Below are 12,500 nucleotides of genomic sequence, written 5' to 3'. Positions count from 1 at the left end.
AGCAGGTTTGGGACTCAGAAAAAATTCATCACCGTCCCAGGCATACCTTTCCCAACCTTTGTTAACCTACAAAACCAACAAACATGTCAGATTTTGACGAGCTCAAAAATGAACCCACAGAAATCACCCAAATATCAAACACAGCTTTTCTTGCAGAGATTGCTGCACAACTTATAGAGCTCTTAAGGCTAGGCTTCATCCAGCCACCAAAAACACCATCAACACCAACACCGCAACCAACCCAAACATCAACCCAATCCACTACCCAGCCGGAATCATTGGGGAAAATTCTCCTCTCGGCCAAATTGGATGGAGATAATTACTCCTTCTGGGCAAATCTAATGGAAAGGGCGATTGGAGGAAAGGGCTTAGCATCTCACATCGATGGAGCTCTCGGCCCTCCCCCAACCGACAGCCCAGAAAACTGCTGGAAAAGGGCGAGGCAGGCCCGGAGTGGAGGCCGAGGAGGCGGAAGAGCCGCAGCGGCCGCCGCACATGACCACGCCACCAACACCGATCCTCCAGCGGGCGGCAGCGGTGGCGGCGGCATCACCTGACGGCGAAAAGAGGGCCGCCGGAGAGCCCACAGATAAGAATGGGAAGGCGGCTAGGGTTCCCTCACAAAAACCCGATTTGTGTGATCATCTTTCCATATCCACAAAATCACCCCACATTAAGCCAAAATCCGAAATACAACCCCAACCGAAAAATATCTCCCAAAATACACCCCACGTATTTCCTAAATACCAGACTCACCCCCATCCGAAAACTAACTCCCAAAACCCACCCCATAAATTCCGTAAATACCAACATCCACCCCATCAGAATTATTCTTCCCAAAATCCTCCCCAAACTTCGGATAAATTTCAATCTGACCCACCACTTGCCAAAACTTTGCAAATTAACCCCCAGTCATCAACCCTTGCCCAATATCAACCGAGCATATCGTGTCACAACTCCTTTGACGCATTAGCCTGCTCCTCCACCTCCAATTCCGGCCCAAAAGACCCGCACTGGATTTTTTACTGTGGGGCAACAGACACGATATCGTTTGAAGCCTCAGATTTTGTTTCCATAGCCAAATAAAAAAAATCCTATGTCTAAACTGCCAGTGGGGACCTAGCACAAGTTATGAGGTCAGGCATCTCGAATTATCTTTTTGTTCCGTCTTTATCACATAAACTGTTATCAATAAGTCACGTGACTAGAGAACTGAACTGCAAATTACTGATGCAACCTCGCTTCTGCATGTTACAGGATATCAAGACGGGGACGATAGTTGGGCGTGGCACTGAGCGAGACGGACTATACTATGTGGACGAGATAGCCCAACAGAGTGTTGCAATGATGCTGACTCCCGGACTGACAGATAGACAGGCTTGGCTTTGGCATCGTCGGTTAGGGCACCCATCTTTGGGATACTTTCGTCTTCTTTTTCCTAAATTAGCTAGATCCTTGAACTCCTTTCATTGTGATACTTGTGTGTTGGCTAAGAACCATAGACATTCCTTCAAATTGAACAACACGAGAGTAAAATCCCCGTTTGCTTTAGTACATTCGGATGTTTGGGGTCCCGCTCCTATCACGGGGGGACAAGGTTTTTGTATTTTTTACTTTTTATTGATGACTACTCCCGCATGACTTGGATCTATTTCTTGAAAAATAAGCATGACGTGCTTGATAGGTTCATAGATTTCTATAATCTTATTCAAACTCAGTTTCAACACACCATCCAGATCCTTAGATCAGACAATGGGGGAGAATTTGTCAACAATAAAATGCAAGAGTTTTTTAGGAGTAAGGGATTAGTCCATCAAACCTCGTGTGCGTACAATCCAGAACAAAACGGGGTAGCCGAAAGGAAAAAACAGGTACACATTAGAAATTACCCGAGCTCTCTTAATTGAATCTAAAGTACCGAAGTCTTTTTGGCCAGAAGCTGTAGCAACCGCTGTGTATCTCCTAAATCGCCTACCCACAGTCATACTTAACTTCAAAACTCCCTTAGATATTTTTTCCCAACACTTCGACATCCCATTATCTCTATCCCTGGAACCCAAAGTTTTCGGCTGCTCGGTCTTCGTCCATATCCTTAAACACGAACGTTCCAAGTTTGATCCATGCGCCCTTAAATGTGTCTTTCTTGGCTTTGAAAAAAATCAAAAAGGATACCGATGCTATGACCCGAAAACCCGTAAAATACACACGACCATGAACTGTGATTTTGTGGAAGGGGAATAATCTAGCGGTCAGGGGGAGACACAACCTTTAGACAGTAGTCCAAACAATGACCTTCTAGATTGGTTACCAGATATCCAACTCCACACCTTAGGGGGAGAGCCAACAGGGGAACCACAGACAAGGGGAGAGCCATAGCCAAGTCCTGTCACAGACATTGGTCCACCTGAGGAAGTTAGCAACACCGCCGGGCCGTCAAATCCAGTAATACAGAATGTCGAGCAAGGGGAAACGAACCAGCTGTCAAACCCGTCTTCGATCCCTGAGGTAACTAATTCAGTTCCATGTGATAATGTACCATCGGATGATACTAACATTGATAGGGACAATAATGAGGAATGTGGAACTACTGGAAGAAGTAGAGACCCATACGAGTTGCCTCCAAGGATAACAAGAGGAGTACCTCCTCGACGATACTCACCAGACTGGAAGGGTAGAAAGGCAAAGTACGCAGTATCCAATATTGCGCAAAGCCACCTATCAGAAATGGCCCTGGCCTTCGAAACTGCTCTATATGAGGAAGATTCCAGTGACATTTTAGGAGGCAAGCAAACATAAGCACTGGAGAGAAGCCATGAAGAAAGAGATAGATGCCCTAGTCAAGAATGGCACATGGGGGAAATGTACATTGCCAAAAGGAAAAAAACCAGTTGGATGTCGGTGGATATTCACCATAAAAAGAAGAGCAGATGGATCAATCGAGAGATATAAGGCGAGACTCGTGGCGAAAGGTTACACCCAAGTCTATGGGGTAGATTATGAAGAGACATTCTCTCCTGTGGCTAAAATGAGACGGTGCGAACACTGCTATCTGTTGCGGCATGCAAAGACTGGAATCTACACCAGTTCGATGTGACTAACGCCTTCCTCCATGGAGAACTGGAAGAGAACAAGGAAGTATACATGGAGGTCCCACCAAGTTTTTCTGGAGAATTTGGAGATGGAGAAGTATGTCGGCATCGGAAGACCTTGTATGGGTTGAAGCAGTCCCCACGGGTCTGGTTCGGCAGATTCTACCAAGCCATGCTCAAGCACGGATTTCAACAAAGCCAGTCCGATCACACACTCTTCACAAAAAGAAGAGACAACAAGGTAACTTGCTTGCTTATCTACGTTGATGATATGATTATCACGGGAGATGACGTAGAGAAAATCCAGAGGTTGAATGAGAATCTGTTCAAAGAATTCGCGATGAAAGATCTAGGAGCACTGAAATACTTCTTGGGGATAGAAGTGTTGCGATCCAAACACGGAATATTCCTAAGGCAGAAAAAGTATGTTCTAGATCTATTGGCTGAAACAGGTCTCCTTGAATGTAAGCCCGCAGACACTCCAATGGTTCCTAACCATAGTTTGAAGATAGAGGAAGGAGCAGAGCTCGCAAACAGAGAAAGGTACCAACGGCTTGTCGGAAAACTCATCTATCTCTCACACACCAGACCCGACATTGCATACGCCGTGGGTATTATAAGTCAGTTCATGCACCTACCTCAAGCTAATCACATGGAAGCTGCATTGAGGATCGTGCATTATTTAAAAGGAACTATAGGATATGGGGTTTTCCTAGCAAAGAGAGAAGACTTGGAGATTGATGGATACACTGATGTCGACTGGGCAAGCAACCCGGTGGATAGAAAATCTACGGGAGGCTACTTTACTTTCATAGGGGGAAACTTGGTGACATGGAGAAGTAAGAAACAAAAAGTTGTAGCACTGTCTAGTGCTGAAGCTGAGTTCCGTGGAATGAAGAGTGGACTCATGGAAATCCTCTGGCTAAGGAGGTTGCTCACAGAAATTGGGTTCCCACCTACTCGAAAGAGTCAGTTGTTTTGTGACAACAAGACCGCCATAAGCATCTCAGAAAACCCAGTGCAACACGATAGAACAAAGCACGTGGAAGTGGATCGACACTTCATCAAAGAAAAACTAGACGGCGGTGTTATCGAGTTTCCGTTTGTCCGTTCTGAAGAACAACTCGCGGACATGCTCACTAAAGCAGTTCTGCCAAAAGTCTTCAAGGAAACATTGGCCAAGTTAAGCATTGGAGATACCATTGCTCAACTTGAGGGGGAGTGTCAAACATACCAAAATTGAAGGACACAATTAGAGGAGAAAGATATGTAATTGATATAGAATTAATGTGTATTACATTGTCCTAGAATAGGTAGATCTCTTACCTAAAATACATTGTAATTTACTCCTACATAAGGAGGTAGAACCGAGACATACACGTATCAAAAGAAATACAATTCTCTTCTCCCAAAAGCTTCTAATATGCATAGCCTTTTCAAGTCTCCACCTTTGCAATTTGGTAGATCGTTTTATCATTTATACTAGTACACTATAATATCAACCAATGTTCATTAATTCTGACTATTGCACGATATAACATTATAACTGCATATTTATTTGGTTTTTAAATGATGGTGTTAGAGAAGGCTGCAGTGAGCAAACTGGAGTTGCTTGCAATGCTGAGCTGAATGAAGATGATCCAAGTCACTGCCATGTGAGCAAGCTTGAGCACGAGATAAAGTCAAGATTGTACCACTGCCAGCTGGTGAAGATCAGAGAGATGTTGTGGTCTTGCCCAATAAAAGTGAGGACCACAAGTGTACTTGGAGAGACATAGTTGTTAAAGCATTGATGAAGAAGAAAGCTTAGTGATTCTGTTATGATTAGTGTATGTAATCAGTTTGTACAAGATTAGTGAAGTGTTCTAGATCCTTCCTAGTCTGGATATAAATTCAGTTTGTATGTTACATTATCATCCATCAATGAAACAGTAAAATTATCTGATTGCAGAGATTATCAAATGTCTTGTTCTACTTTCTTCTTCATGTCTTTGCTTGATTGTTTTCATGGTATCAGAGCAGGATCTTAGTGATCATGTCTCTCCTACCCTCCGATCCTTTTCTTTTATCTTCAAAATGGCAGAATCAAACGATTCCAATGCTGCTTCTATTCCCTTATCAGCATTGCCTCTTTTCTCTCAACTTCCTCCCATTTCAGTTAAGTTAACTAATGGGAATTTCTTGATTTGGAAGCAACAAGTAGATGTTGTTGTGTATGGATACGAGCTTGAGTCATTTCTCACTGGAGAAGCCAGCCCACCACCACAAATGATTGTTGATCCAGCTGTAGGATCTCTGGTGATTAATCCAGCATTCTTTGTTTGGCAGAGGCAAGACAGGAGAGTTGCAGGATGGCTGCTCTCTTCACTGTCTGGGGGAGCTCTCTCTTTGTTGTTGGCCTCAGATCCGCAAAGGACATATGGGGAGCACTAGAGAACAACTTTCCTAGCCACTCAACTGCAAAAGTTATGCAATACCGGCAACAGATGCAAAATCTCAGAAAGGAAACACTCTCAATGAGTGAATATCTTGGTAAAATGAGGAACTATTTTGACCTTCTCAATTCAGTTGGTTGCATGGTCTCTGATGGAGAGCAGATTCTACACATTCTTGGAGGCTTAGGTCAGGAATATGATCCAGCTGTATGTGTTGTCACCTCCAGATCTGAACCTTGGGCGATTGGTGATGTATCCTCATTTCTTCTCAGCTTTGAGTCCAGAATGGAGACAACAAGAGCAAACTCTTCCAGCACTGAGGGATCTCAACCCTCACTCCACTTGGTGCAGCAACAGTCAGGGCCAAAGAAAGATCTACAATCCTACAACAACAAGTTTGACACAGGTGGAGGAAGAGGTGGATCTAGGAATCAAAGAGGAGGTAGAGGTGGCAGAGGATTTGGAAGGGGAGACAATAAAATTGTGATGAACAAGAATTGAAAGCAAGAAATCTGAAGAACACAAGATCAAGGAAAGGAAATCTTATTCAATTTTGGGAGAGAGAAAACGGGATTACAGATGGTGTAGAATACAATGAGTCTTCTGTTAGCTAACTCATTTCTTAGCTGCTCAACTAAAATCTAACGGCTAAGATTACATCATCTCACTAATCTACATCTAACGGCTCAGATAAGTCCACACAGTCCATGCATCGATCCTTCACACCAGCAAACCAATGAGCTCGATTAAGCTCAACAATAGATGCTACAATCAATCACTTAACAGTCTCCACCTTGATTGAATTGAAGCTCAATCTGCCTTCAACTTACAGATATTCACCAAAGTCTTGCATTTCTCAAACTTGTCTTTGAGCAATGGCTTTGTCAACATATCTGCTGGATTGTCATCTATGTGCACTTTGAAAACCTTCACTTCTTCCCTCTCTATGCCTTCTCTATTGAAGTGCAAACGAACATTAATGTGTTTGCTTCATTCATGATACACCTTGTGCTTTGCCAAACACAATGCGCTGTTGTTATCACAACCAATTGAAATAGCTGCCTGCTCAAAACCAAAATCAGTAGCTATGCCCTTCAGCCAATAACTCTCATTCACAACTGCAGTTAAGGCCATAAACTCAGCTTTTGTAGTTGATAATGCAACTACACTTTGGAGACTTGACTTCCAGCTAATGGCTGCTCCAAACATTGTGAAGACATACCCAGATTGTGATCTTCTATTGTCAATGTTCCCTGCAAAATCAGAGTCACAAAAACCAACTATCACATCACCCTTATACTCATGATCACCTTTGAACAATATACCAAAGTCTCCAGCCCCTTTCAGATATCTCATCAGCCATTTGAGTGCCTTCCAGTGCTCCTTTCCATGATTGGCCATGAATCTGCTGATCACACTAATGGAGTGAGCTACATCTGGCCTTGTTGAGATCATAGCATACATTATGCTCCCAACTATATTTGCAAAATGAATTCTCTGCATTTCAGCAGCTTCAACCTCTGACTTTGGTCTCTGCTCTATTGACAACTTGAATTGTTAGGCTAATGGAGTTGCAGTCTCCTTAGTATTCTCCATCTTAAACTTCTTCAAAAGTCTTGACACATAGTCATACTAAGTCAGCAAAATTAGTCTTCTCTGTCTGTCTCTGATAATGTTCATACCCAATATTCTTTTGGCCGGACCCAAGTCCTTCATATCAAAAGCATCTGTCAAATCATCCTTAACTGACTGAAGTTCTTTCTTGCATGCTCCAGCTAGCAACATATCATCTACATAAAGTAGAAGGTAAGCAACATGTACCCCATGTTTCCTCTTGATATACACGCATTCATCATACAGAGACTTCTCAACACCACAACTGATCATGTGATTATCAAATCTCTTATGCCACTGTCTACTTGTCTGCTTTAATCCATAAATGCTCCTCTTGAGCAAACACACTTTTCCTTCATCTCCTGGGCTGACAAAACCCTCAGGCTGAGCCATATAAATTGTTTCCTCCAGCTCACCATGCAAGAATGCAGTCTTAATATCAAGTTGTTCCATTTCCAAGTCCTTTTTAGCAACCACAACAAGCAATATTCGAATGGAAGTATGTTTTACAACTAGAGAAAATACCTCATTGAAATCCACACCTTGCTCATGTGTGAAGCCTCTGGCAACTAGTCTAGCTTTGAATCTGATATGGTCACCTTGTGTTGCTGACTCAATTTTCTTCTTGAAAAACCATTTACAACTCACAACCTTTCTGCCTTCTACCCTTTCAACTAGTATCCAAGTTCCATTCTTGAGAAGAGATTCTATCTCCTCCACCATAGCTAGCATCCACTTATCTGCTTCTTTGGACTGGATTGCTTCTCTGTAGGAGATAGTTCACTATACTCCACCTCCTCAGCAACACAGAGAGCATAGAAAGGCATTTCTGAGTCAGAGTATCTTGAGGGTGGCTTCACATTTTTTCTCCTCACTCTATCTCTAGTAAGTTGATAATTTTCCAGACTTTCTGTACTAGCACTTGGATGACTATGATCAGTATTATTCCCATGATCTTCACTGAATTCTTGATCCTTATTAGGACCTTCAACTTCAGGTGGTGCACCCATAGGCTCCACCTCAAAATTAGTAGTTATATTTCTCTGACCATCTTCAGTATTGCTCCTGAGAAATGGCATCTCATTTTCCCAAAAAATCATATCTCTGCTGATGATGATCTTGGCATTCCCAGGCTCTACACAACATAGCCTGTATCAAGCCATGCACACGGGTCGGAAACTGCCGGTTCCAATTCATGAACCGGTGGTTCACGGTTCATCATTCCCATGAATCGGAACCGGCCCGCCAAGGGTCCCGGCGGTTCCGGTTCAGTTTCAAAAAACCGCCGGTTTACGAGGCGGTTCAAAACCTCCAGTTTTTGGCCTGAACCGCCGGTTCCGGGCCGGTTCGGCGGTTCGTCAATTTTTTTTGCATTTTTTTATTTGTTTATCTATGAAATGTGCGTAAATAAAATTAAAAAAAAACACAATGAAAGTTGCAATTTTATTGAGATTACAAGTTACAATAATTACAAATTTCAAAAACCTTGAGGTCTTGAAGTCTTAAACAAAAATTTAAATACAACGAGACTACTAGTCAACAACGAAGCTAATAACAAATTACAAAAAAGACTTAGAAGTTCTGAACAATAATTTTATAAGTATATATACTCTTAGTCGGCGAAGAAGATCTTTCTACATAACTAAATTGAGGACACCTTTAGCAATTCAACTTTAAATGTTGAGTTTAGTCTAACAATCAACAATTATAGTAGAATTGTCAAAAGTTTCCCGGATTTAGCCTTATAGAGAAATCTATTTCATCTACTAGAGTATATACAAATACAATTATTTAATTGTATTTGCATATTTTTAAAGTAGAAACAAATGGGGAAAAAAGGAAATAAAAGAAAAAGGACTTGAGCTCAACTTAAATTTAAAATTTAAGTTGAGGTGCCTACGTATCCCCAATGCTCATTTGCATTAGGGAATCAAAGCCCACGTAGTTCTCTTACCTTACTTACCTATTTGGCTTGGCCGGCGGTTGACGGTTGGCCTACGATTCATCCCCTGTGAATTCTTCTTGTGATCCCTCCTGACGATCATCCCAATCATTTTCTTGTTCTCTGACGTCAGCTTTGGCCCAATCATCAAGTAACATCACGGCTTCCATATTTTTCGCGGAGAGCTTACTTCTTGATTCATCCAACACACGCGAGCCAACACTAAAAGCGGACTCGACGGCGACAGTGGAAGCCGGGATAGAAAGAATCTCCTTGGCTATTGACGCAAGTATGTGAAAATCTTTCTCGTGTGTTCCCCACCAATCGAGGATGTCGATTTGGGCGGGAGGAGTAGGACCTTCATCACCAAAGGAAAAGAGTGAATCGAAATATAAATCTAACTCACTTACCATACCCGAGGACCTTCCACCGGTGTTGTAGCTGTATAGGTCGGCTAATTGGGATTGCGCGTCAGGGTCATCATAATCGGCTTGAAATGCGAAGCCAAAGTTATGTTGTTGAGGAGGGGTATGTCTTCTGACTTGGTGGGTACTGTTATACTTGGTTTCATATTCGGTGTAGAGAGCACACAAGTTAAACTCAAAGGTTTGTTGGATAATTGACCGGTTCAGGAGGTTTATTTGAAATGTTTATGAGAGGTCTACTCTGAATTCGTCACTGGTATCCGATTGCAATGCTTTAAGTGAACCAAGATCAATAGAACTCAAATTGTTATAATAAAAATCGAAAATCTTGGAGGTACCGGCTAATTTCCATTTTGGATCCAAGACCTTTGCAATCCAAAACACCGTTGGAATCTTACTGATATACTTAAGCCATTTCTCAATCATATAATATAAAACACACATCAATTCAGGTGAAGAGTAAGCATTTTTCATTGTAGTTTTAAAACCAAGTGATATATACATGCATTGCTCTAAAACACGAACAACAGTGCAATAATAAACACCCGATAATTCAACAGTTGCATTTTTGAAATATTTGAACAATTAAATAAAGCCACGCTATGTTCCCTACAACTATGCGAAAGATATAAATCATGAACGGGATAGGTTCTAAAAAAATCACATAAAGAATCTTTATGCGTCAAAGTAGAATTCAGACAATGATATGTTGAATACCATCTATGAGACACATCCATAGTAAAATTCGTATATCTTACATTCTTTTGATGGCAATATTTCTTCCAAGCTTTGCCAATAGCTGGCTTTTGATGGATTAATCTAATTGCAGTTCTAATAGGACTAACATGTTTTTGCCATAATCCAAGCGCATCTTGTACACATAAATTTAAAATATAACATACGCATATTTGATGAAAATACTTACCTCCAATAACAAGAGCACAAGCCGCAATCAAATCACTAATACTTATAGTGTTAGCAGTTGCATTATCAAAACCAGCAGAAAATATCTTATTGCATAATTGAAACTCATTCAAAACTTGAATAATTAAAGAAGCAATTTCGGGTGCAGTGTGTGATGTCTCAAATTCTCTAAAACCAATTAAACGTTTGTTCAAAGTCCAACTATTGTCCACAAAGTGAACTGTAATGCCCATGTATAAATGCCGGTTAAAACAATCAGTCCATACATCTGAGCAAATGTTCACTTTGTGGCCCAAGTTAAGTAAATAACGTGATAATTTAACTTTTTTCTCTAAACATTGTCTAACGGTAGATCGTTGAACAGTCATTCGACCTACTCTTTTGATAGCTGCGTTTAAACCACTTTGCATAGTAACCTCAAATTTTTTTATCATCATAAACATTAAAAGGAAAATGCTTCATTGCAGCCCATCTAGTCATAACGTCAACAAAATATTTTTGATCATATTTAAAAAGAGGCGTACCTGACGAACCTGAGCCACCAGGTTGGAAGTTTAGTTGGGTTTGGTAGAGGTAGTGCCACATTATACCGGATGCTTTGTCACCAAATGACGACGGAGGGTGCCATATCCCCCACCACTCGCAAATTTGTAGACTTTATCACAATAGTTACAATATGCATGAAACGCTGATGTCTCTTCTTGAGAGTGCGGATCATGAGGACTTGGAATCACCACCGGGACCTTGTTGTAGTGTTTAACAAAAATATCATATTTCAAAGCTTTTGTAGTGTTAGTGGGTGGAGGGGGAGGAGGCATCTTCTCATTTCCGCCGGTGCTAGACGGAATACGAGAATGAGATCTATCATAATTGTTGTCCGAGTCCAACGATATAGACACGTCTTACTCGTCATCTTGTTGTTGGGAACTACCACCGCCCCTCCCCCCCCCACCTTGATGCATTTCAGCGAGTAGCATGGCCATCCTATGATCTTCTTCTATCTATAAATATTATATAAGTTGAAGTTATAAGTAGGAACACAAAATAAATTTAAAAACTCAATCTTATGAAATTATGAACTGTAAAAATAATTTTTTAGAACTTACTTGCATGCGTTCAGCCGCCACTCGGGAAACCTCTTCCATAACTACTCGACGACTAGGTCGCCTTGATTTTGAGGGACGACTACTTTGATCTTGGGCAATTCCTTTGCCCCGATCACCACGTCCTGGTCCACCACGAGAAGAAGACATAGTGATAAATGAAAGTAGTATGGATGTAATATGGAGTATTGAATAAATGGTAAATTACGAACACAACAACAAATATAGTAGTAAGTAGTAACTAGTAAACAACTTGAGCAATTAGAGAGAATGAGGAGAGAACAGAGAAATGAAGATTGAGAAGGAAATCTTTGTTAACTCAAGAATGGGGTGGGTAAAAATGATGGGGGAAGTGGGGTATTTATAGGAGTAAAATTGGAAGAAATAAAAAAAAATTCAAATTTCAAATTCGGCCGGTTTACTGCTTGAACCGGCGGTTCAGTCCACGGTTTATGTCGGAAACCGGTGGTTTATGGCTGAAAACTGGGAGTTTCTGACCGGTTTTCAGGCCTATACACTGCCACCTATGCTCTGCCACCTGAAAAAGCACCGGAACCGTCGGAAACTGCCGGTTTTTCTGCACACCTAGCCTGCCACCCTACGCCCTAGCCAGAATCTGCCCGTTGGGACCGTTGAACCGCCGGTTACAGTTCGCCGTATTCCTGAACCTGAACCGGCCTGCTTGAACCGCCGAACCGTCGGTGCCGGTTCCGGTTCCGGTTCATGAACCAACGGTTCTGAACCGCCGGTTAACCGCCGGGCCGGTTCGGTTTGTGCATGCTTACCTGTATCCTTTTACTCCAGTTTGGTAACCAAGCATTATACATCTTTGTGCTCTAGCTTCCAATTTCCCTTGTCTGATATGAGCATAGGCCTTGCAGCCAAAAACCCTTTATCTAGAATAATCACCAAGTGTACCATGCCATCTGAAATCAGGTATATCACCATCTACGCTTGAAGCTGGGCAC

The 12,500-nt window shown here is 41.8% G+C and overlaps 1 protein-coding gene across 1 annotated transcript; it reads left to right on the top strand.

The window, feature by feature from the left end:
- Nucleotides 1–5,165: 5,165 nt before the first annotated feature.
- On the top strand, nt 5,166–6,025 carry LOC121801010. Its single transcript, XM_042200487.1, has 2 exons — nt 5,166–5,419; nt 5,494–6,025. Exons 1-2 carry the CDS (start codon nt 5,166–5,168, stop codon nt 6,023–6,025), a joined length of 786 nt encoding a protein of 261 aa, XP_042056421.1.
- The last annotated feature ends 6,475 nt before the right edge of the window (nt 6,026–12,500 follow it).

This window comes from Salvia splendens, chromosome 4 (assembly GCF_004379255.2).
Source record: "Salvia splendens isolate huo1 chromosome 4, SspV2, whole genome shotgun sequence".
NCBI classification, from domain to species: domain Eukaryota; kingdom Viridiplantae; phylum Streptophyta; class Magnoliopsida; order Lamiales; family Lamiaceae; genus Salvia; species Salvia splendens.
Note: the sequence above shows the minus strand (reverse complement) of the source record. Positions and strands in the feature narration are given on the sequence as shown.